Raw genomic sequence first — 26,342 nt, 5'->3', positions numbered from 1 at the left:
CCAGAACATTCTTACTAGTTCATGTTTAGTTTTATTTTAAATATTTAAAAGGGACATGGTCAAGGCACACACCCCATTATTACCCCCACTTCAAAGCTGTTACTATCTTATGATAATGTTCTTCAGATTCTGCGTATCTAAGGTTTTTATTTTTTTAAATGTACAACTCTGTCAATGAGAAACAAAAAGCAGAGTGAGACTGGATATCTCAGAGGGTTGGAAATGGGATACAAAACTTTTCACTTCTCAGGCACTGGTCTGAACTGGAACCAGTTTGGTCATGCCTAAAACTCATTACCCTCTGCCAATCACTTGTTGGCCATTGTGAAAGGAATTGGTATTTTCTGTCCAATTCCTAATGGAGAAGTATCAATATCACCAATCTCCTCTATTGCAATTGGTACTCTAATTGGCAGTCACCACTGAAAGAGACTGTGACAGGGCTCCCTACTCCGCCCTTCAACCACCACAAACCAGCTGGACACTTTCCAGGTTTATAAGCATCAGTGTGTTATTTATGAGGTCCCCTCCACCAGTTCCTCAATACAACCTTGGGCAGCAACATACCAGTGTACGTAAACTTCCCCATAACCCACTCTCTGGTGTGGCAGAGGGAAAGATCTCCTCATCATGTGCCCCTGTATCTCCTGGCATCCCCCCTCTTGCATTTCCTTCCTGCCTCTTAACTGCTCCCACCTGCTGGGTTTATTTTCATAGATTCATAGACTCTAGGACTGGAAGGGACCTTGAGAGGTCATTGAGTCCAGTTCCCTGCCCTCATGGCAGGACCAAATACTGTCTAGATCATCCATGATAGACATTTATCTAACCTGCTCTTAAATATCTCCAGAGATGGAGATTCCACAACCTCCCTAGGCAGTTTATTCCAATTTTATTCCAGTTTATTCCAAGTTTATTGATTGTTGTCATTAGCACATCAGCCCCATGCCTACACCACAGGTCTACATTACAGCCTAAGTCAAGAAAGCTTCCCCCCCCAAGCGATGCAAGCTTCACGCTGTCCACTCTGGTGCTATGTTGACGGGAGATACTCTCCTGCTCACATACCTTCCACTTCTTGCCGAGGTGGAGTAATTATGCTGATGGGAAAGCGCTCTCCCTCTGCATAGCACGATGTGCTGCATTCATCAGATGTGCTGCAGCTGCGCAGCTACTCCCATATAGTGCGGTAGTGTAGACTTGTCTTCAGCCAAGTACATTCCAAGGGGGGAATAACTAGTAACTTAGTGACCACCTCTAGGCTTCTAAATCTGTGTCACAAAGACAGTGATTTAATGGGCATGGAGAATGTAATACCAGTTCACCTCTGGAGAATATCTTTCATGTCTGGATTGAAGCATATTGATGGAATAGTAGAGGCACTTGCATAGTTATTGCTTACACAGATGGTGTTTGATGCACAACCTATACATAATTTCTTGAAGATGCCTCTGGAAAAAAAAGTCTACCAGTATTTTATTATTCTGACCACTTGTAAATTATATTGTAAACTTTTTGGGGCACGGCCGGCGTAACCCATTAGGCGACCTAGGCAGTCGCCTAGGGCACTAACATTTGGGGGGCGGCAACCGCGGTGGCCAGACCAGGGGCGGCTCTAGACACCAGCGCGCGGCGCGGCAGCGCGGGGCGCCGGGGCGGGGCGCATTTGGCTCGGTGGAGCTCCGCCATGCCGGGGGCCACGGGTCCACCGAGAGCGGGGATGCGCGATGCTGCGCTGCGGCGAGACCCGGGGGGTCCCCGCGGCGCGGCTCTCCGCCGCGGCTCGCGGCGGCAGGTCAGCTGCGTCCGGGCTCGTGGTGGGGCTGCGCGGGCCGCATGCCGCTCGGCAGGAGCGAGGCGGGAGGAAGGACCCGGGACGAGAAGGAGACGCAAGGCAGGCAGCGCGCGCAGCGCTGCGGGCAGCCCCGCTGGCCAGACCTTCCACCGCCTCTGTCGGGGGCGGCATTTCAGGGGCAGGACCTTCCGCTGCCTCTGTCGGGGGCGGAATTTTGCAGGTGGGACCTTCCGCCACCTAGGGAGGCAAAAAAGCTGGCGAAGCTCCTGCTTTGGGGGCAGAGATAGTGTCTAAATTTGTGTTTGTGCAATGTCTAATACAATCCCAGTGCTGACTGGAGACTTTGGGCCTTTCATGATTCAAATAATAAATAACAGATCATTATTATTTGTTGATTATATGCAGCTTGTTAGCTAAGCCTCTTTCTATCTTACCTCCCCTTTAGGTGTTCAGCTAGTGTCACTGGGAAATATATAGTTCAAAGCTGCACGGGAAACAGCTGCACAACAAGAGAATGCAAATATGATAAACAGACAAAGCTGTATGAAGCTGGATGTAAATTTGTACCAGATAAAACACAAAATGCCCCAGCATCTATAATGTATATGCAGAGCCTCCCTTCTGTAAGTACTGTTACCACTTTTTGACCCAAGTGGATAGCCAGTGTCTTGTAGGTTGTTTCCATTAGGAGAAATTGATGATGGAGTAAAGTATTTCTTTGATGCAATCCTGTTTGTTTACAAAGAATATACACAAAGTCCTGTTACTCTAAAGATACCAGGAATCAAACAACAGGGGGTATTTTCTTTATTCACAGTTCCAAGCCTCTTTCTACCCATCACTTGGCCCAAAATTCTTCCCCTCTGCTTTCAAGGCCAACATTTCCAGTCCTTCCCTCCCAATGGCTGATATTTGCTGAAGGTACCATGAGGTGGGGCCAACTGGATAGACAGGCTCTCATCAACCTTCTCATTACCAGCATGGGGCCTCATTGCTTATCACCCCACCCAGGATCTTACTTAGGGCACTGCTCTCCCCTGCCAGCTCCCCTCTACTGAGAGAAAAAGTCTGTATTTCAGTGAGCAACCCAGTCCTATGCTGGACACAGAAGGAGAAGATCTGGAGAGACAGATATCACCATATGAGTTGGGGGTTGATGTCCTTCATGGCATGGAGTCATCGTAGAGGTGCATGATCCATGACCAGGGTGAATTAGTTGCCAAGAAGGTAATATTGGAGTGCCTCCATGGCCTATTTCACAGCTAAGTCCTCTTTTTCTATAATGGAGTAGGCCTCTCTTGGGAACAACTTGTAACTCAGGATGGGATATTCCTCACCATCAGCTATCTGAGACAAGACAGCCCCCAGTCCAGCTTCAGAAGCATCAGTGTGTAGGAGGAATTCCTCAGTGAAATCCAGTCTGTATAAAATGGGCTCCCTACAGATGTTACCTTTTAGTAGCTGAAAGACCTTCTCACAGGCTTCCATCCAATGAATCTTTCTTAGGTTGCTGTTCTTGAGAAGATTTCTGAGAAAGGCCTCTATAGATAAGAACCTTGGTACAAACTGGTAGTAGTATCCTGTCAGCCCCCAAAACTGGTGCATTTGCTTTTTTTTGGCTGGAGTGGACAGTCCCTCAAGGTCTGGACCTTGTCTACCAGATATTGTACCTGGCCCTTCCTCATGGTGTACCACAGGTAAGTAGTTTTGTCTTTGACTGTACAGCACTTTGCAGAGTTCACCATTAGTCTGTCCACTCTGAGGGACCAGATTACAGCAACCACGTGCTTCAGGAAGTCTTTCCAGCTATAGACCATGACATTATCAAAGGAGAACACAGCATAACCACTGTGGGACTAGGGGGACTGGTCCATTAGCTGTTGAAACATTGCTGGAGCCCCATGTAGGCTAAATAACAGAACCTGGAACTGATATAGGGCATAAGAGGTGACAAAGGCTGTTTTTTCTCAGCACTCCAGAGTGAGTGGGATTTGCCAGTATACCTTTGTGAGATCCAAGGGGTAATATATTTGGCCTCACCCAACCAATCTAATAGCTTGTCAATGTGTGGCTTGGAATATGCATCAAACTTTGAGGTGCATAGACTTTTCTAAATATCAGTGCAAAATTTTGTGGTCCATAGGGTTTAAGAACCAACATGCTTGGACTTCTCCAGTCTATGGGTCTCTTCTGTCACCCTCCTCCCCCAAGGTCCAGCATGTACTGGAGTTTCTGCTTCATGATCTCCCTCATCTTCTATGCAAGAGGCTGCGTGATGTCCTGAAACCTTGTGCAGCCTTAGTTTGGATGTGGTAGGAAGTGTAATAGTTTTTACTCAGTTGGTCAGAAAACACGGTATGGAGAGTACCAGTTGTTGGGCTTAGACCTTTTGTTCCTGCGTTTGACTGTCCATGGTACAGACCATCCCAAGGGCCAACATGTGGCTGCCTGTGGCCCTAACTCTGGTTTGGAAGGGTAGCTGGTGTAAACTGGGATCTGAATGAACTCTACCCTGCCATTTGGTGATGAACTGGGGGAAAAGACTTCAGGAGCCATGTTTATTTGCATAGACACACCTACTCTGCCATGGCATTCAGCAGACAGAGCTGCTTTGCCAAAGTAATCAGTCTTGTCTGCTTTGGGTTAAAATTCACTTTGTTTTCCTTATTGTATGAATAAAGGGCAGCATGCCCTGTTTGAGGAGATCACTGTAAAATCAATCTCACTCTCTATGCAGGGGGTATGGATGCCAAATTTAAGTGAAGAAGGGACGAGTAGGGACAGGTATTGCTACTTGATGGTGTGGACTATGTTTAAAGCGTTTTTATGACCATTTAATCCTCCCCTCTCCTGTGTTTAAAGACTCAGTTGAAAGATCTTTTTTCTGTTCATACCTTAAGGCAACAGAGGCAAAGGACACTGCCCAGTGTACTGTGGGGTGGGTGTTTACTCATGGCTTACATGCTTTTACATGTTGCAGTCTTTTCCCAAGATAATGCTGTGTTCCCTCTCCTTTTTAATAAGTTTTCTTTAGTTATACACAGACTCAGTGCTTGTGCATGGGGAAGTCATGCTTCTTCGAGGCACCAGGGATAGTGTTTGGTTTTCCCAGATTAGTTGATGGGGGCTTGAGATAGTTGTTCTGAAATGTGAAGATGAACCCCTAGATTTTCACCTGGCCATTGTTGCTGTCAGGCAGAAGGGTCACGTGGCTTTAAGAGATTGAGATTGTGGCAGGGCAACATCCTACTCCTGACTTCTGCTCTCTCTACACTACCTAAGAGGCTGTCAAATGTCAAACACCCCAGTGAGGTTTATTTACATTTGTTTTTCCCAGCAACTTACTCATCCAGACGCCATAATTATATATGGTTCCAGTTTCTCATTTCTGTCAGTAAGAGGAGAGGGAAGAGATCTCTCTACCCAGAGATCCTTCCTGATTCAGGCTCTGCTAGCCTGCTGCTTTCTTCCCTGTACCGCCTTCCAGTGCTGCCTTCTACCACCTGTGTTAATGGGTCAATTTGCTCATTAGTCCTTCCCTAGCCCATTCTCATCCACTAATTAGGCCCCATCAGGTCCACTCTGGGGGGAATTAATTAGTGTTTAAGCATCCAGAGCACTGGCTCAGCTGTTCCTTCCCAGCATTGTCACAGACACCAAAATTTTGTTTTGTTTTTCTTTTGTCAGGCTGTCTCATTTCATAATTTACATGGCGAATATTTTTGTAAGGGCCCTGCCGATGGGCCCAAGGTTTTGACTCTCTGAACTCAGGAGCAATAAGAGCCCGCAACCCCCAAATTTGAATACTCGGAGATGGGCCCATTTGTTGTAGGCAGTCTCTTGGGCACTCGGCATTCCAGAGATTCTCCTTTACAAAGGTGCCTAAAGCTTCTAGAGCAAGGATGTACTGCACAATGTTTGCAGCTCAGGGACCCTGCTCCTCCCACATTTCTCGTACTAAGTCCAGTAAATTGTTCAAGGGAAACCATTTCAGCCACTTGAACCCCTGTCCTTGTCTCAGGTTTTAGCCACCACCAGCACAAGTCCTGTAGTTTCTGTGCCACCATGCAGGGCCAGGCCCTCAGATAGATCCAATGAGTCTAAAATGGCCACTTTGCCTCAGGCATAAACCTTGCTATCAGAGCATAATCTCATGCTATCGCTGGGTTTAGCCCACAATAGGCAGTCTGTGGTTCTGTCCTGGTCAAGTAGGTGACGGGTAAGACTGCTCAGTGCTCTGATGGCCACCATGCTCCACAGCCACCCACTGAAAAATTTCAAGAAAAGTCACTGGATCATCTTCAGTCCCCATCTTCATGAATCTGACCGGCACCAGGGCCACGGCCAGGTCCGTGTCCACCAGACCCATGGTGGAAGTCCGGCCAATGTGAGAGGCTGCAGTGAGGTCACGCCTTGTTGCATCAGCTGTTTTTGTTATTGCTGCTGCTGAGCAGCTAAGTCTCAAGTCAGTTGCGGCTGCTATTGGTGGATGTGATGCTCCACCATTTATTTCAGTAGTTGCTCCAGGTCCATACTGCTGGGAAGTCTCTTCTTTAAGTCCTGACCTCTTCCCTTCCCCCAGTGCTAGACGTGTGCCTGCATTCTCCCCCAAGTTTGTTCTTCAAGGGCTGCCTCCATAGTACCCCTTTGTCGCCCCTCAGGGCATGACTCACCTAGCTGCTGGTCTCCGCTGGTATGGTGCTGTGTTTATGAGGTCCAAGGTAGCATTGATTTTGTCCTCCTGCAAAGGCACAGCTCAGTCCTACCCCTTCCAAAGGAATCAGGAACAACAACAATAACAAAAATACAACTCAAAACAGGGTTGTCCAATGAACTTTGCGTGGGACCGAACGCTTCTATTCAAGGCTTGGCTCCAAACAGTCCATGCTTCTGCTGATCCCCCAGCATCTGGTTGTCCCTTCTAGCAGGAGCTTGTCAGGCCAGCAAGCTGGCTCAGCCTCTGGTCTGCAACCAGGCTTCTCTCTGGAGAAGCAGAGTTCTGCTCTTCTTCCTGGGAAGCCCTGAGTTTAGCTAAGTTTCCGTTTAGCTCCTCTCTCTGTGCCTGACATTTGCTGCTGGTGTAGTGGGATGGGGCCAACTGTGTCCACAGGCTCTCACTAACCCTTTCATTGACAGTGTGGGGCCTATCTGTCCCATCACAGATGTACGGAAATGTAGCCTGACATTGTGGCTAATTTTACTCCCTTTTGGGTCAGGTAAAAATAAAGTTACCTGACAGGAGGCATTTTTGGTTGCAACACTGAGTGGGCTTACCCTTTTGTGACAGGCCTAATCCTGCTAAGTTGTAAGCATCTTCAACTCCCACTAAAATGAATGAAAATTGAGCATGCTCAGCCACTTGCTAGAGGTGCTCCACACCTTACTTCTGGAGTTCCGAAAATATTCTGTGGGCTAAATTCTGCCCTGCTGGGAGTAGCAAGTGGGGACAGACACAGCGAGCTATTCATCCTCTTTAAAAGGATTCCTGCCAGCCAGGAGGATGAGAGAGGGCTTTTGTTTTGCAAAATTTCTCTTCTTGCGTGATTTTGCACTGGTAGAGTGTGTTGTGTCCCAGGTGAGTTGGGATCCTTATATATAAAAGTTCTGGGATTCCATAATAACTACATGACTGAACTGTATTGATGATGTCTGCACTGCTTGGGCATCCTCACACTGTGTGTCTACAGTGCAATCCGAAATATGATTGAAGTTCAGGTAGGCATCTCCATGCTAGCTTTAATCTAGCTAGTGTGGCTAAAAATAGCAGCAACAATGATGGCATGGACCTGGTGCAGACTAGCAATGTGAGTATATATCCAGGGTTCTGGGTGAGCTTGTACAGCCCATGCTGCCAAATCTTCGGTGCTATCTGTAGCCACACTAGCTGGACTAAAGCTAATGTGGGTATGGCCACTTGAGCTGCAGTGCTATGCTCAGTGTAAACCCTGAGACAGATTCTTTGACTTTGTCCAGGGCACAGGACATAGACAGATTATATTCTCTGTAGCCTTTAGAGCAGGCGAAGAATTTCTGTATTTGTGGTTGCCATGAGCAATAGAACAATAGTAGACTGGGATTTGCTACTACATGTGTATGCTTGCTTTTTTCAGTAATTTTTCTTCTCTTTCAATTGGCTTTTTTTAAGGTGGTTGAGTTCTGTGATCAAAGTACTCATAATGAAAAGGCTACAAATCTGCAGAACAAAATGTGTAACTACCGCAGCACCTGGGAAATAATTATGAACTCTTCTGACTTCAGTAACACCGCTCCAATAAATAGCGCAAGTCCTCCATTTGAGACCTCCTTCTCATTGCTGCAGACCAAAGACCGAGTAGTCTGTCTAGTACTTGATGTTTCTAGTAGCATGGCTGGGGTAAGAATAAACATATACATTCTTCTTTTTTGCAGAAATGCTTAGAAATGGTTAGGCAGTTATAAAACAATGTGGTGTGCAGATATTACAATATTTTCTTCAGTCAATATTTCAGCAATCATGTTTATTATTTTAGAAAAATTGATGCCACTATTTCTCCCATTATACATATTTAGGGATTGATAAAAGGAAACTCATCAAATTGCTAAAAATGATATGACAGACTTGGTCTCTCTTTCCTTACAAAATATAACTACTGCTCTTTCTTTAGCTTCTGCTCCAGAATGTCAGAATCACTGTACTTCTCCAAAACAGAAAATATATCATACATGCACGTTTCTTGCTATGTGACTCCAAAGTTATTTTCAAAATAAATATGAGAGTCACTGTGTATAGCAAAATAAAAATGAAATACTTTCCCTCATAATCATTCATCCTAATGAGTCAAGAATTTGGGTTGTCATAAAGTGATGCTGGATTAACCAGAGGCATTTTTAAAAATTAAAACTTGTACTAAATTTAGCACAATTTTCATCTTGCAGAGGCCCCTGTAGGGAACATGAGCCCTTAGAGAGACTCTCAATCTGTTTTGGGCTTCAACTTTATCAATCTTACAGTAAATCCAATATAACTTCCCTGAATAAGCTGTGTGTTCATATGTATAAATATCATAACATGTAGAAGTGATAGCCATGTGATAAGTTGGTCACATTTTTGCGGTTTATTTATCCTGTAACTTTACAATCTTCAGCTGCATTCTTCCTATAAATCCATCTACCCAGGTTTTAGTCTTACATTCCAAACCACTACCCAGCTTCCAAGAGCTATTTTTATATCAATATATGTTGTATTCTTTCCCCAATATACAGAATTTCTTCATCCTTTATTTTTGTTTCAAACATTCAATCCTGAGCCAGTGACAACGTCTGTTCTCAAAAAATGTTACAACATTTAAGTTTGATATTTCACAGATCTTCAAGGCTAGAAATAGGAACTTCCCACCGGTATTTCTCTGGGAGGACAAGATATTTTATGTCTGAAAAAAATGTATGTAATTTTTAGAAATCTTTGTAAGCCCTGTATGGATTGAATAATGATAAAAAAGGCACCTGGCTTTAAAGGTAGAAGGATAAAAAATAGTCCCAATATAAAAAGAATTGAAACATCTCTTAAAACTTTCAAGAATACTTTTTTTTCTGTCATACTGACTATATATTGGTGTGGTTTTATCACCCTTTCTTTTGAATGGCCTGCCTAATCACTCAAAATTTCACCATCAAGCAACAACATTAGTATCCCCAACTCATGCTAGTTAAAACTGTACCATACTATCATGTATTCCATATACACAGTAGAACCTCGGAGTTACAACAAGTTACTGCTCAGCCAACCACATGCATCATTTAAAACTGGAAGTACACAATCAGGCAGCAGCAGAGACAGAAAAAGCAAATACAGTACAGCACTATATTAAATGTAAACTACTAGAAAATAAAGGGAAAGAAGCATTTTTCTTCTGCATAGTAAAGTTTCAAAGTTGTATTAAGACATTGTTCAGTAGTAAACTTTTGAAAGAATAACCATAACGTTTTGTTCAGAGTTACGAACTTTTCAGAATTACGAACCTCCATACCCAAAGTGTTAGTAACTCTGAGGTTCTACTATATTATTATATAGTATAAAGTGTATTAATGTAGCTTTCTTTAAAAAATAAATATTTTGGGTCTTCAGTTCAACCATCAACACAACTCCACTGAGGAGCCAAAGGATGATGTTTTGATAAAGGCTGTTGGAAAAATCCTTGGTATATGGTATGGAATTTTCCAAGGATGGTGCATGGGATTTATCTTCTCTTTCACAAAGACATCTATGAGGCTAAAGCAGGTTGAGCAGATGTCTTAAAATATTTGATAAATATCCACAATAATGAATTTGATCAAAATGTACAGGAGGGTGCTTAAAATGGCATATGGCTATTTCTTTGGCCTACAGCAGTGGTCCCCAAACTGTGGAGTGTGTCCCCACTGCGGGGACACAGAGGAATGTCCGGGGTGGGGGCTGGGCCAGCTCCCCTGAGGGGACATGGAGGGAAAGCCACTCAGCCCTGCTTTGTCCCCGGGTCCTGGGCTCCTGTTTGGTGGCCGTGGCTCCGCTCGTGGCCCGAGGGGACATAGACATATTCTATTACTGGTAAGGGAAGAGTGCGAGAGAAAAGTTAGGGGACCACTGACCTATAGGGGTCTATATAATGTTTTAAATGAGTTCAGTTTTATAGTTCAGTATTTGTCAATATCAAATACTAACTTCATTGATTTTCTGACAAAGAAAGACTTACCTTGGGCAGCTCCCGATCAGCAGTGCAGTGGGGGGTGCTAAGGCAGTCTTCCTGGCTGTCCTGGCACCGCAGACTATGCTGCGCCCTGGAATCATCCAGCCGCAGGTCCAGCTCCTAGGCGGAGGTGCACAAGTGGCTCTGCGCAGCTCTCGCCCTCAGGCACACACCCACCCCAGCTCCCATTGGCCGGTTCCCAGCTAATGGGATTGCAGAGGCAGTGCTTGGGGCAGAGGCAGTGTGCAGAGCCCCATAGCCTCCCCGCCTAGGAGCCAGACTTGCTGCTGGCTGCTTCCGGGGCGCAGTGCAGTGTCAGAACAGGTAGGGACTAGCCTGCCTTAGGCAGGTAGCAACGCCCACGGGACTTTTAATGGCCCAGTCAGCAGTGCTGACCAGAGCTGCCATGACCCAGTGCCTTACATTCCTCTGCCTCATTTGCCCAAATTATCTAGTGAAGTTATGACAGGATCTATGTCTATCATATGTGACATATGCTATGAAATCACCCAACTGGGAACTGAGAGGCACAGGATGTAAATGCACCAATCTTTTCCCTCTAGAGATAATACTTCAGATTCTGGATCACAAGTGAAAGTGGTACTCTCTAATGATAATCTGTCCCCATCACACAACCAAATCTTTTGACACAGCTGGCATTCCTTCCTCTGGAGAGGTTTCAGATTGGAATAGCAGATGTGGAGGTACAGTGAAAGAGCAGTCTGGAAAAGCTTATGTAGATTAATACTATGAGTATTTTACTCTCTTTAGTATCAAATTCACCCCACAGCCATTAAAAGGCAAACAAGTAGTTAACTAAGGTCTGCACCTAGATTTCCAGAGATAAAAAGATAGAAATGGGCCCAACCTCTAATCTTAAAAAGATCAAGAATGACGACAGCTGGTTTGATAGAGAAGAGAAAATTTACCCTGGGAAGTTTTTCTATCTGGTTTTCAGCAATCTGTTCAAAGATTTACATTTAAAATACGATCTCTCATGAAAATTAACAAATTTTCAAAGTGCCAGTAATATGTAAAATACAGGGGCTATCCTAATGCATAGGTAGGTTGATTAGGTAAAGTGGCTGAAGATTCAGAACTGTGAACAAATTATGTGACACAATCTTATTTGTGAGCATGAGATCACATTATTAGAATGCTGTTTGGCTCATACTGTTATATATCTCCTGGCGGTTTCAGTATGCAGATACATTTTCATGATAGCCAAACATGGCACACATCTCCAGTAGTCTGGAAAAAATATGGCTGCGGGTAACGTGGGGTAGTTTGGAGTACTCGGGTATTGGAAAAGTTAAACTACCCATATACTTCCTCCAAATCTCTCATCTAGTCTATGGCAGGTACATTTCCGTTTTTTGGTACAAAATGAACATTAGTAATTGCTGTATTCTTGCTTTTTGCTGTCTCTCCTGTAAAGCCTTGACTGTTCTAAGTACGTCCCTTTCTTCACCTGCAGAATAACCGCATTAAACGTCTTAAACAAGCTGCAGAGATATTCCTGCTACAGATTATAGAAATGGGTTCCGAGGTTGGAATTGTCACATTCCATTCTACAGCACAAATTGAAATGGATCTACAACAAATCAATGAGAATGTACGCCAGGATCTTACCAAATACCTGCCTACATCAGCTGGTGGAGGAACTAAAATCTGCAAAGGAGTACACAAAGGATTTGAGGTGAAGGAGAACATTGTGGGGAATGTGTCCTGGAATGCAGTGACACTGAAATGGAATTAGGGATCATGGTGGATATCCAGTTGAACATGAGCTCTGAGTACAGTGATATAGCTAAGAGAGCTAATGTGATCCTTGGATGTATAAGGAGGAGAATAATGAGTAGAAGTAGGGAGGTGATTTCACCTCCATGTACAGCAGTACTGAGGACCATTACTGGAATCCGGGGACTGGTTCTGGTGTCCACACTTCAGGGAGGATGTTGGGGAAACTGGAAGGGGTTCAGAATAGAGCTACAAGAACGATTCAAGGTTTGGAAAATGTGCTTTATAGTGAGAGACTTAGGAAGCTCAATCTATTTGGTTCAATAGAAGCAGGTGCAGGGCCTAAGAAATTTACAAGGCCCTGTGATGTTTATACTAGAAAAAAAATTAAGATTGCATTGAGACAATCTTACAAGAATGCTTTGCAGGAATCTCAAGGCATCTTGCAGAAGATCAAAATCATATAAAGTCTTATAAAAATGCAAATTTTGTTTATTTTAACATTGGTTTAACCATGGTTTCATTCTGAAACGTGGTTATGTAAAAATGGCACCATGGTAGGCTGTGATTTCTCAAGCCACTACCCAGAACAGAACTGTGTTCACGGTAGCTTTCCATAGCCTTAAGGGACATGTTCAGGCTTCCAGAAGATGCCCTGTGCATATGCTGTCATTGGCAGCAGGACCTGGAGTGAGGGCACACATTACAGCTTCTTGGAAGAAATGTAAGGAATATGCGACCCTTAGACAATTCTCCCCTGAACCATCCTGCTCTGTACAGGCAGGATAATTCAGACACCTTCAATTCAGCCATTGCCACATAATACAACTTCCACTGCCCGCACAATTCACACTTGTAAGGAAAGGATTTTGCCTTACACTTGCACACATATACATCAAGGAAAATTGTTGTGCTACCTGTGCTAGGGCAGCTAACATTTACAATAAAGTCCTATTGCTAATACCTGAAATTCTCTTATCAATTTAGGTCATTAAAAAAAAATACTCTAATCTCTATGGTTCTGAACTTGTACTGCTGACAGATGGAGAGGATGGGAGTATGAGCAGTTGCCTTACGGAGGTGAAAAACAGTGGATCGATCATTCACACCATTGCCTTGGGGCCAAATGCTGCTCCAGAACTAGAACAATTTTCAAATATGACAGGTGAGTAACTTTCTAAACTAATCCAGCTTTTGGCTCACTGTCTGAAACAAATGCCAGATTTCCAAAGACACTGAGCAGCAGAGATTCCCATTGGAGTTATGAGTGCTCAGCACATATGAAAGTGGCCCAAACATTATACTGGTAAATGAAGCAGATTTGATCTGAGTCATTGAGAAGCAATAATCATGGAATGCTACAATGTTATTTTGACAGAGGTGTCTTTCAAAATGGAATTGCACTTTACAGGTAGTGCATGGCTGGAAGTCCAGATTTACCAAGAACAGCCTGTAAGTGAATCAGCACAGTGTGCTGGATGAAATGCTAGATGTGACCAAGCTAGGTGGAGTTAAAATGTGAACAGATGGGATCATTTCCCAGGTCAGACTAGCTTTTTGCAGGAACTCCTTTAGGTGTTTGTATTAATTGATTTCCCCAGCACCAGTGGTTCCCTCCTCTCCCATGAACAAAGGATAGTTAAGGAACAAGATTTAATTTATCAAATTAACACTGTGCTTTATAGCAACAGCCAAACTAGAATAAGGCACATAAGAAAAACCTACTGTTCTACAGTAAATGACTATTCTGATTATTTTAACAATCACATTTCAGGAGGCTTAAGGTTTTATGCCACAGATACAGTTGACTCCAATGGCCTTATTGATGCATTCAGTGGAATTTCATCAGGAAGTGGAAATATTTCTGAACAGTCTATTCAGGTCTGAGTTTCATTTTTTTTTCCACATTATTAATCAGTGACTGCTCTATAGTAGTAATTTTAGTAGTCAGTAATCATAACTATTGCACTGCAAGTGGCTGACCTTAAAATTGAAGTATAAAGTGATATTTGGAAATGGCCGTGGGGATTTTTGTGGTCTGTTATATTAGCAATGAAATGAAATAGCCAGTGAAACAAAGAATTAAAATTTTTCACAATTAGCTATTCAAAAGGGACTTATAGCCAGAGGTAGGCAGAAATACTACAGAATGTTCAGCCACTCCTGTATGGAATGTTGTAAACAAGTCATCTTGTCTTCCAGAGCATCTTAATGGTATTAAGTATCAATAAAGAGGAAAATACCCTGACTGCTTCTCTTCTAAACAATTGATAATATTTTGATTCCCAGCTTTCCTAACACTTCTCATGATCTACCTCAACTGAGCAACGATTTCTTCAAAATAATTGACGCTAGTAGTAGAGTTTTCCCCTCCTCCTATTTCTATCACAGCTCTTGGGTTGTGCTCTCTATAACTTAACAACTCATCCCTCACTTTGTTAAATCTCTGCTGTGGACCCAGTTTTGCACTTTATCTGAATCATGCACAGCAACTAACATAGCGTTGTCCATGGACTACTTAGCTTCTCTACAAATGTATACAGGTCTTGTTAAAAACATAAGAATAGCCATTCTGGGTCAGACCAATGATCCATCTAGCCCAGTATCCTGTCTTCCAAGAGTGGCCAGCACCAGATGCTTCAGAGGGAATAAATAGTGTGACAGGTTGGATCACAGAAACCCCCTTGGGAACTGCCAGCTGATGTGCCAAGACTACTTCTGCCCCTGCTTTCCTGCCCTGGCAGCTTAGGACTCCAGCACCTCGTCTTGCTGAGCCAGACACGCCCGTCCACTCCAACACAGACCCAGGGTCTGACCCACTACGCCTAACAGCTGTAGGTTTAACCAAAAGCAGCTTACAGAAGTGTTCCTGTCTTTACACTCAGATGCCCAACTCCCAATGGGGTCTAAAATCCAAATTAATCAGTTTTACCCTGTGTAAAGCTTGTACAGGATAAACTCATAAATGTTCACCCTCTATGACACTGATAGAGAGATATGCACAGCTGTTTGCCCCCTCGCCTCACGTATTAATAGATACTCTGGGTTAATTAATAAGTAAAAAGTGATTTTATTAAATACAGAAAGCAGGATTTCAGTGGTTTCAAGTAGTAACAGACGGAACAAAGTGAATTACCAAGTAAAATAAAATAGAACACACAAGTCTATGTGTAAGAAACTGAATACAAATAAAACCTCACCAGTTCCAGTAAGCTTCCTTTTACAGACTAGTCTCCTGCTAGTCTGGGTATAGCAATTACTCACACCCCCTGTAGTTACTGTCCTTTGTTCCAGTTTCTTTCAGGTATCCTTGGGGGTGGAGAGGCTTTAGCCAGCTGAAGACAAAATAGAGGGGTCTCCCAGAGGTTTAAGTAGACTTTCTGTTGTGGGTGGAGACCCCCTCCTCTCTCCTATGCAAAGTCCAGGTCCAAGATGGAATTTTGGAGTCACATGGGCAAGTCACATGTCCATGCATGACTCAGTTTTTACCAGCCAAGCCAAATTCCTGGGAAAGCTTAGATGTGGATTGGCATCTTCAAGTTCATTGTTGGCTTAAGTGGTTCTTTATTGGGCATTTAATTTGCACATTTCTTTCTCAATAGAAATCAAGCAAGTATACAGCCAATATTCCTAACTTCAAGTACAAAAATGATTCATGCATACAAATAGGAGGAATGTATTCAGTAGATCATAACCTTTACATCGATATGTTACATAGCATATATAGCATAAAACACATTCTAGTTATGTCATATATACATTCATAAATGTAACCCTTCTGCCCGTCAGACTTGGCAGCAACAAGGGCCGGGTTCAGTATCTAGGGGTTCCGTTTCACTACTACAATGCAAAACCGGCTCGAGTCCCCAGCCAGTGATCTGGGACAATTATATACCACCCCCCTGGGCACCTCTAAGAGGCAATACTTCCCCTCTCGCAAGCACGGAGTCTTAGTGTAGCAAAATCCTTTTAATAAAGGAGGAAACAATGCGGCATTATGTTTGGGAAACACCACAAACAGGATTCATAACACAAACCATGAGCAAAAGACCAACCCCCAAGTAAGTTTGGCAGTGTCCTTTTCCCCTCAGGGTCTTAAGTCCAACAACCCAACAGTCACCCCACCCACAGTTTCTGACCTTGGTCAGTGCATCCCCCAGAGTTCAGAAGATCCTCTGCAGAGCTTACCTCCCAGCTTGGGTGGAAGCGGGGGGAGATATGGGGGCATCTTACATGCTCTGCTGCTTGGGTTGATGGCCGATTGCCACGCCTCTCCATGGGGTTCTGCTGCAGTCTTCACCACCAGCTGTGTCTCTCCGCCAGCCGCCTTGCTATCCGCTCTGCTCACCACGCCTCTCCGCTAGCCGCTCCTCTCCACTAGCCGTCCTGCTACTCGCTCACCAACTTGTCTTCAGGCCCCTCCCCTACTTAACGCAGCTCTCAGTGATCTCAGCTCTTTAGTGACTTCAGCTCTCAGTGATTTTAGCTGGTAGTAGGGGAGCCTTGGTGCTAGTGCACCACTAGCCCAAAGCAGATCTGACGCTTAGACCTTGGTATCAGTGATTTCAGCTCTGTAGCATGTAACAAGACTCCCAATGGAGTCAAAATTAGCTCTGTTATTGCACAATGGAGAGAGGAGATGACATGTTCACAGCCCATCTGGAGATAGTTGAAATCCTGAATTATTATTAGGTTTTCTGTTTTAGTAGCTCCACTGTCACATCAGGAAAAAGAAAACAAAATGTTTCTTTATTTTCTGGGATAGTAACATCAGCTATTAAAAGAGAATTTATCACACTTTCTAAGCATTTATACAATCTCATTACTATAGTACAATCTGAGGACCTGACTCTCAAATGTCTACCCAGGTGATCTTTGAAATTGCCATCCAGTATCTAATCTCCAATTTTTATCCTAAACAGAAAGATATTTTATTAAAAGGTACTTTTCTATCTTTAGTTTTTGTAATCTGTAAAACAGGAGTGAGCAAATCTACTTGCAGCCTGATAGTCCAGTGGGACACTATAAAACTCCTGTTGGTAGCTCATCTGTAAATTCTGGTGGCCCACATGTGCAATACCAATGTTGGTAAAGGACACCCTGTTTCTTTCCTTTCTGTGTGTCTCCCTGTTGTTTATGTTATTTCTGTTTGAGTCTCTCATTACTCTCTGTTGTCCCTACCTGTGGTTGTACGGCTCTCTCATTGTGCTGTCCTTCTAGAAGGAGGCTGACAGCTGCAGAGGAAATGTAGCACTAATCTCCTGCACAGAAGTGATTTGATAGCTAGGTGGATAGACCACGAAGAACAGTGGAAGGAGACCCTTGGTTACTATATTTTCACATACTTAAGCAATTGTACTCTGGAAATGGGCATTACCAAAAATGTGCTCTGGGATTCATTATTCCACTCCCTTCAATCGCTAGCCCAAGTGGCCCTCGCCCTCCTGCTAGTTCCCCAGGTGTGGCGACACAGTGGCAGGAGGCTCCTGCCTCCTTTGCACAACCCTGAGCTCTGCACAGAACAGCAGAGACCTGCTCAGGGTGGTGGCAGCATTAATCCTCCTCTATCCCCTCTTCCAGACGTGGGCCAGTTGTCCACCAGCCAGTCAAGATGCCCTCTGAATATGCAAAATATTGATTTGTTTGGCCCTTTAAGAGGAAAATGAACCACTCTGAAATTACTGGTATTTTAAGTGTTTATCTCCTAACTAGCCATAAAACATATTTTATTTGTCTAATAGCTTGAAAGTACAGCTCGGAGTGTCGCCGTCAAGCAGTGGATGAATGGTACAGTGACTGTAGATAGCACTGTGGGAAAGGACACCTTCTTTGTAGTTACATGGGATCGAAGCACATCTCCACCAGACATTTTACTGCAGGACCCAAAAGGAAAAGAATATAGAACGTCAAACTTCACAGTTAGTAATCTAAACCTCCGAACAGCTCGACTGAGTATAGCCGGCACTGCAGAGGTAAAGACTAAACTCTTATTATCCAAACATGTTAACATTTTCGTAATCTAAAATGCACCATCTCTTTTTAGAAGTTATAAATATATATTCCTAATGAACCAATTTTCTCCTTGGTGTAATTCCACTGACTTGCAGTGTTGTCTAACTGTCATTTGTGCTCCTCCTAATTTTTTATTATGCACTATACACATCCCAAGTATACAAGACTCCCAGACAAAACACTAAGTTAAGGTTGAGAGTGCATATCAATAATATACGGGTTCCAGTCCTTCCAAGAATGTGATAATTTTCAAACATCAACCACCAAAACTGAGCAAATTCAGACATAAGGTTAAATTTAAAAGAAACCAAACATTTGAGAGCAGGAAGATTCATGAATAAGGTACCCAAATTACCTTAGCTGTGGTCCCCTAATTGCCCTTTGTGCCCTGGAAAAACTCCCCTAAACTAAGATAATAATTAACTAAGGGAAACACAAAGCTGCCCTTAGACTAATGAAGTCTTATATTATATTTTTATAGTCCATATATTTGATTTGCAGGTGGGGGATTGGTATTATTGGATTCAAAATAACCACACGGATTCTCAAGTTATATCAATGATAGTAACCTCTCGAGCGGCATCTTTGGCTGTGCCTCCAGTGACTGTGAAAGCCCTCATGAATAAGGATACAAACAACTTCCCTAATCCAATGGTGATTTATGCAGAAGTTAGTCAAGGATTTTTGCCTGTTCTTGGTGCAACCGTGATGGCCACTGTTGAACCACAGACTGGATCTGCAGTGGAGCTCAAACTCCTTGATGATGGTTCAGGTAATCTTATTACAGGTGTCTGTACCAGGGATTCGGAGGTTGGAATGCTTGACTTTCTGCCCCCTGCTTCTGTGGTTGACGTGCCTCAGTCTTTAAGGCAGGAGTTTAGGGAGACCCGGGCCCTCCCACTCCATTGGATCCCAGCCCAGAGTCCTGTGTAAATCAATCTCTGAGTAGGGGACCTCTCAGCACAGAGTCTATGTTCCACAGCCCTGGGCTACTTCTCACTGCTGTCCCTTCGGTTTGGGGTGTGACCCCTACAGTCCAAGTTCCTGTGGTGGCTTGTCTCTAGTAGCGCCCCCTTGTGGACCTTGGGGGGCATCCGGCTGCAGTTGCAGATTCCTCCAGATGGGGCAGTAGTAAGTTTAGCAGGGTCAGAACCCCCACAAGGTGTCTGAGCTTTGTTCCCCTGGGCTTCTCTTAGGCCCCATGCTCCTAGACCTCTTTCTCCAGCTCCTTTGGCCAGGAAGAGAATATTTGGTTTCTGGTGGCTGCCTCAGCTGGCAGCCTAGTGAGCCTTCCCTCAGGTAGGGAGGCAGCGAGCTCCTGTCTCTTCACTAGTCAGCCCCAAACTGAGCCAGGCTCCCTCCTTTTCTCTCCCTTCCAGGCCTGACATTGGCTGCAGGTATAACAGGGCGGGACTAGCTGGGCCCAAAGGCTCTCTTTAACCCCTTCCATGCTGCTGAGTGGTTTCTCTTCACAACAGATTCCTTACATTTTGTCTAGAAATTTGTACAATCCCCATTTTGTGGTATGTGTTTTAGAATCGGCCTCTGCATGATACTTCCAAGCTTATCACTAAGGGTTCAGTCATGCCTATTCCATAAGCACAGACTTAGGGGCAGCAAGTGAGGGGAGACTGTGATTCTGGTCTCCCCACTGCTTCAGGATGGGAATAAACTGCACAGGGTCTAAAGTGGTGCAGCACATGTGCCCTGACATGCTGGCACAGCTACACTGTTGGGTGTGTTAGGAAGGAGGAGAGAGAAACTGCACCAAGAAGAAGGGTGTGTAGTGGCTGTGCGAGTCTTCTTCCTCTCCTGTGCGGTTACCCGTGATGCAAACAGCCAGCACAGAGACCGAAGTGGGTCTTGTGGGCCTGATTCAGCCGTACTCACTGTTTGAAATTATGTATATTTTACAGAGGGGATGCAGGAGGCAGAACAAGAGAGTGAGAGTCTGTTTCTAAAGCTTGTCATATGCTATAGGCCAGGGGTCTCAAACTCAAATGACCCCGAGGGCCGCATGAGGACTAGTGCATTGGCCCGAGGGCCGCATCACACCCCGCCCCCCTGCTGCCCCCCCCCCCACCCCCCCCCCCCATGAGGCCCCCCCCCCCCTGCCTCTTCTCCTCTCCTCCTCCCCTCCTCTCCCTGCCTCCCCCTCCCCCCCTCCCTCCTCCTGAGCCGCCAGCGCCACCAACAGCTGTTTAGCGCGGCGCGGAAGCGGAAGAAAAAAAAAAAAAAAAAAAAAATAAAGTAAGTATTATAGTAGTAATATATTATAGTATTAAAAGTAATTTTATTTAATTTTTTATTTACTATTAAAAAAAAACGAACGTGACGTCATTGCTTGTTTTTCATTTTTTTTTCATTTCATTTTTGGCCACTTGGCTTTTGCATCATTGCATCAAGGTTTTGATAATATGAGGTTTGATATCCTCCAATCTGTGTTGCTTGCAAATGTGTTCATCTTTGAGCTTTTGAGACACACACATTTGTTAATCTTCATGAAAGAGAAAAACTCATACATATATATGTATATATATGTATTTCCATTATCCTTGAGAACAGAATAAATAACAGAAAATCTGAAAAAAAAGAAAAATGTAAAAAAAATGTAGAATTCTCTAATTATCTGGCTGCTTCAAATCTGTGTACTTCTGAGCTCCACTCAACTCACATGGAACTCTGAAAAACATTCATTTTTTCAAATGAAAATTGTGAAAAAAAAAAAAAAAAAAAAAAATGAAATTCAAAATGAAACACATCATCAAAAATCATGTGTTTGTTTAAAAACTGTAATCTGTTTCTTTCAAAAATTCTTTTTTTTCATTCAAGGAATTTCAAGTTGAGAAGTGGAGAAAATGCCAGAGAAAATTGCCAGCAGTCAACTGTTTCCCCATACTTTACTTGACTTAATTTGACTGACTTTGACTGTATTGTACTGTTCATGTTGTTGTGTTTTCAAGTGTCAAGTTCTCAGTTTTCAAGTTCAGTGTTATCAAAGTGATCAGTAAGCAAGGTTAAAAAGCAAGGTTGCAGATAAAAGTGGAATCAGCAAGCTTGTTTTCATTTTCATTTTTTTCTTTTCATTTCCTCTTTTCAAAAAAACCCAAAACATTTCCACAATCAGAACATTTAACACCATCAGTGTCCATACTAAGTTCCCCATATGTCTCCTCCAATACTTGCTAGAAAGAAGTGAAAAATGAACTGTGCGTATAAAAATGATTAAAACAAAAATTTTCATTTACTTTATCATTTTATAACTTTTTTCTTCTTCTCTTTCATTTACAAACTACATACTGCTTCAAAATGCAAAAATATAATGGTATATGGTGGCTGGATCATCCTGGTTGGTCTAATTCAATACACCACACCATCACCACACAACACCGTTCACAGAGAAGTTTGATGGCAATACGTACAGTTTGTTCAGGCATTTCAATTTGTTTTCACACTTTTTTCAATTCAAGAATTTCTTCCAACCATTCCGTACCCTCATGTCAGTTGTATTTCAGTGTTAAGTTCAAATTGCTTTCATTCTTCCATTAGAACACTGCACACTTATTCGTATCTGATACATCACTACTCATCTGTAGCATCATCTTGTACTCTCAAAAATCATTATTTTTGAATTCTTATTGTTTCAATTGTTTTTTTATTTCTGTTTTATCATTTTCACAAACATCCACATTTGCAGCAGGCAGCTGTATCAAAAAAATTCAGACATTTTTTTCAAAAATTCTCTTTATCACATTCCTTTCACTTCACTTTCAAAAGATTTTTCTTTTTTTTATATCAATTTTTAGCTATGGTTTATGATTTTACTTATCATCTTTTACTCTTACTTATCATTAAGCTTGCTAATCTATCCTTTTTCTTGTTAATCCTGAATTTAAATTTTTTTTTTGCTTTGCTGCTGCTTTTTTTTGTTTTTTTTTTTTTTCTTTTCATTTCCATCGTGGTTCATATTTTTATTTTCGTCGTATACTTATATCGTGCCGACACACAATCATTTGCTTACAACAAAAATCATTTTTTTATCTTTATATTTGTGAAAAAATACTCTTTTTCTCTGTGAAAAATATAAATTCTCTTTTTTTTTCTTTTCTTTTTTTTTTCTTTTTTTTTTTGATTTTTTTTTTTATTTTTTCATTTAATATGCATAAATAATACTTATATATATCACTCTGCCAGACACTCTGGGAGGGAGCTGAGGCTGAGTTGGGGGGGGAGGAGTGGGGAGGGGGGGGAGGGGGGGGGGGGGGGGGGGAGGGAGGGGAGGCAGGGGGGGGGGGGGTGGGTGGGGGGGGCAGGCAGGGGGGGTGGGGGGCAGGGGGGGCAGGGTGGGGTGGGGGGGGGGGGGGGGTGGGGGGGGGAGGGCTGGGGGGGGGAGGGCAGGGGGGGGGGAGGGGGAGAGGGGTGAGAGGGGAGCAAGGGAGAGAGGCAGGCAGGCGGCAGAGGGGGCGGAGAAGGGCAGCCGGGAGGGGGGGGGCAGCAGGCTGGCGGAGGCCAGTGCAGCAGGCGCAGCTGGAGTGCGAGTGCGGCAGGGCGCAGCCGGGGCCAGGCCAGGAGGAGGTGGGGGGCAGGGGAGGGGCAGTGGGGGGCAGGGGGTGAGGCGCGGGAGGGGGGGGGGGAGGCGGGGGGGGCGGGCAGGGGGGGCGGGGGGGGGGAGCGGCGGGGGAGGGCGGGGAGAGGGGAGGGAGGGGGCGGGGGGAGGGAGCGCAGGGGGAGGGAGGGGGGGAGAGTTTAGGCGGGGGGAGGGGGGGGGAGCTCGGCGGGCATGAGGGCCGGCAGCAGATAGGGAGCATAGCGTATATGGGAGTATAGGCAGTATAGCTATGTTAAAAACATCTCCTTCATAAGGATGATTTACATAGGTTATTATTCTCCTTTTTTAAATCTACTGTGCCTACAGAGGTGATGTGATCATTCTCCAACTTCTCTGTTCTCTGAACCATGTAGTACAGACTGCAGGCTCTCTCCTCCCCCAACCCTACATTCCACCATTGCTTCAATCTCAAAGAGTTTTAGTCTGCACATCACCAAGAAGGGCTCCACAGACCACAGAGAATTACTAAGTAGTTTAGAAATAGCAAACTAGTGGTTATTATTTAAAATAACAGTAAATACACAGCTACATTTTTCAATGCTACATTGTTATCTCCCATTAAATATGTTATGAGCTTATGTCACCACAATGGGATTGATCCTGTTTTCACCTAGGTCCATATCAAAACTCTTATTGATTTCAGTAGAAGCAGGAGTAGGCCTGATGTATGTTTATGAACTGAACAGCAAGAAAAGATCTTTCTTAACAAAGGTATCTTGTTTGGATGATTAATTATTAACATTTGTATGTCTAGGTGCTGATATTACCAAGAATGATGGAATCTATTCAAAGTACTTTACATCTTTCAAAGGAAATGGTAGATACAACTTAAAAGTGCGTGTCCAAGGGAACGATAAGACTGTCAGACGACGCCGTAGGCAGAGTCGAGCCTTGTATGTTCCAGGCTACATAGAAAATGGTAAGGAACATTTATGAAGTAGAAAACACTTTGTGTGAGTGTGTGTGTTATATTTTTCCTCTTTCCCTTATTTTTGCATTTCTGTTTTGACTAAAAGCCCCAGGGAAATTAAGTGCAAAAAATACAACTAATTCATCATTCAAATATAGCTTTATTCTGAAGTGGCTTTGTTAAAATAGGATTGTCGAATTCTACACTGTTATGTCTCAGTCGCTCCAGAACAAATTTGGCTAGTTAGAGGTTAGCAACACGGCTGTTCTAACTCCTAGCCCTGCAGATGCTGAGGTTCTGAATATCAAGTTGTGTTCTTTCTGGTTTGTGAATGATCTTCATAATCTGCAGGCCAAACGCCATGCTCACCTACATCTATACAACACTATGGCCATCGATGGAATTGTACAGGTGTAACTGGGGACGTACTTTGAAGAGAACAGTTGAACCAGTTGGCCCTGCAGATGGAACTTGGTTAACAACTCTGGGGAAAAATAGTAACTTACTTTTTGTCATTTAATCTGATTCTGGGTAGATCAGAGTTTCTCAAACAGGGGTCGCCGCTTCTGTAGGGAAAGCCTGTGGTGGGCCGGGCCGGTGTGTTTACCTGCCCCATCCGCAGGTCTGGCAGATTGCGGTTTCCGCTGATGGTGGATCGCTGCCCAGGGCCAATGGGAGCTGCTGGAAGCGGCGCGGGCCAAGAGACTTACTAGCCAGAGCTTCCAGCAACTCCCATTGGCCCGGACCTGCGGACTGGGCAGGTAAACACACCGGCCCAGCCCGCCAGGGGCTTTCCTTACAGAAGCAGTGACCCCTGTTTGAGAAACCCTGGGCTATACTGAATTTTAAAAGTCTACAGAAAAACATGTTCAACTTAAACCTGCAAAGCAAGGAAATGCTGACAAGGTTGTAATTCTTCCGCTGCCTGCAATACCGAGGAAGAGTGGTGTGGAAGCTACCTTATCATAACCACTTCTCACTGATACCTGCTCAATACCTTAAATACCCTAATGGATAATAGGCACTTGTAGCAGGGTGGCCCCTGCTCCTGCCCTGAGGGGTTTAAAAGTGGCCTGGCAGGGCTTGAGAGCGGCTGCTCTCAAGGCTGGGCTGATTAGGGAAGTGGCTGCAGCTGGAGCCACGCCCCAAACTGAGCGATAGCTGGCCCCTATAAAAGCCCAGGGGTAGGCCAAGGCAGCAGGTCCAAACCCCTTTGCCTGTGATGAGTAGGCTGATACTGCAGTCTGCCCCAGGATGTGGGGCTAGACAATGACTGGCAGTAGCCATATACTGAGGCAAGGGGGGGATAGAGGGTGAGGGTTTCCTGAGGAGGGGAAACCCAGAGAGAAAGGGGTTACTGCCAGGGGGCAGCACCCCAGGGAAAACCCAGAGAGAAAGGGGTTACTGCCAGGGGGCAGCACCCCATGTAAAAGGGCACCGGGTCCAGGGAGGGACACGGCAGCCTGAGGACAGGCAGATCACCAGCCTGCAGAGGGTGCTCCAGCACTGGAACAGAGCTAATTCCTGGAGTCACCAGCAGGAGGCGCCGCAGGGGTGAGTCCCACCCGTCTACAGCACTGTTGCTACTTTCAACTACTTTTAGGGTCTGCCATAGTTTTGTGCAAGGATGCAGGTCTTGAAATTCACTTTGTTTTCTGTCTGAGCCTCACTAATTTTTGCACTATGTTTGAATAAGCTAAAGAAAAAAATAGATTAAAGCGAGAAGGAATGCTAGATAAAAAAGAAAGTGTGCTATGATTTAGACTTTTGTAATGGTCAAATATTATGAGCAATTTTTTTGATCTTTTTTGGGACAGGTGAAATTAAAATGAATGCACCGAGACCTGAAGTTACTGATGATGAAATTCAAGCAAAGCTAGGAAGTTTCAATAGAGTTGCCTCAGGAGGTTCTTTTGTAATGGAAAATGTACCTTCAGGAGGAACTACTGATGTGTTCCCACCCTGTAAAATTATTGACCTTGAGGCTCAGTCTGAAGAAGATAAAATTCACTTGTCTTGGACAGCTCCTGGGAATGACTTTGATGTGGGACAAGGTAAGTTGGAAGTTTTGTTTTAGTCAGCTGAAAGTGATGCAGTATTGTCATTTATCTGAAATTACATACGATGAGCCAGCCAAGCAGATGACAAAAGTCCCATCTGCAAAAATGTGACCATCACTATGGCCTGGCCTCCGCTAGATTTTCTCTCTAAAATTTCCTAGTGTAGATCAGGCCTTGGCATAACCAGTAAATTCCCTGTTCAATATGATATTAATGTTAGTCCCTCTTAATCTTTCAAAAAAATGTTTGAGAAACATGAAATATTCCCAAACCCTGACACTTTTATGGCAGAAATGCAAAACTTTTATACCAACCAGCCAATACTAGCTTAAAAAGACAAACAAATTAAATAAAAAAATACTCACCAGTACGTTTGGCGTCGCCAGTGCCTCTTCCAAGGCTTAGCCCCTGTCTACATTGCAACTATACGTAAGTCAGGGGACACAGTTACACCATGGACAGTCCAAGGCTTTAATCCATTTATGGGGACACACCTAGGTCTCCTCTATAATAC

The 26,342-nt window shown here is 44.0% G+C and overlaps 1 protein-coding gene across 1 annotated transcript in view; it reads left to right on the top strand.

Annotated features, from left to right (window-relative positions):
- The window catches only part of LOC120370871 (calcium-activated chloride channel regulator 1-like), a 33,181-nt gene that overhangs the window by 4,483 nt on the left and 2,356 nt on the right, over nucleotides 1-26,342 (top strand). Inside the window, exons 5-13 of the mRNA XM_039486146.1 lie at nucleotides 2,241-2,418; nucleotides 7,941-8,168; nucleotides 11,975-12,196; nucleotides 13,225-13,402; nucleotides 14,012-14,118; nucleotides 17,979-18,209; nucleotides 18,751-19,021; nucleotides 23,613-23,777; nucleotides 25,586-25,822. Coding sequence (XP_039342080.1) covers nucleotides 2,241-2,418; nucleotides 7,941-8,168; nucleotides 11,975-12,196; nucleotides 13,225-13,402; nucleotides 14,012-14,118; nucleotides 17,979-18,209; nucleotides 18,751-19,021; nucleotides 23,613-23,777; nucleotides 25,586-25,822 — 1,817 coding nt within the window. The remainder of the gene's footprint in view (nucleotides 1-2,240; nucleotides 2,419-7,940; nucleotides 8,169-11,974; nucleotides 12,197-13,224; nucleotides 13,403-14,011; nucleotides 14,119-17,978; nucleotides 18,210-18,750; nucleotides 19,022-23,612; nucleotides 23,778-25,585; nucleotides 25,823-26,342) is intronic.

This window comes from Mauremys reevesii, linkage group 8, assembly GCF_016161935.1.
Source record: "Mauremys reevesii isolate NIE-2019 linkage group 8, ASM1616193v1, whole genome shotgun sequence".
Taxonomy (NCBI): Eukaryota; Metazoa; Chordata; order Testudines; family Geoemydidae; genus Mauremys; species Mauremys reevesii.
The sequence above is the reverse complement of the archived record's forward strand: the minus strand, read 5'-3'. Positions and strand labels throughout refer to the sequence as shown.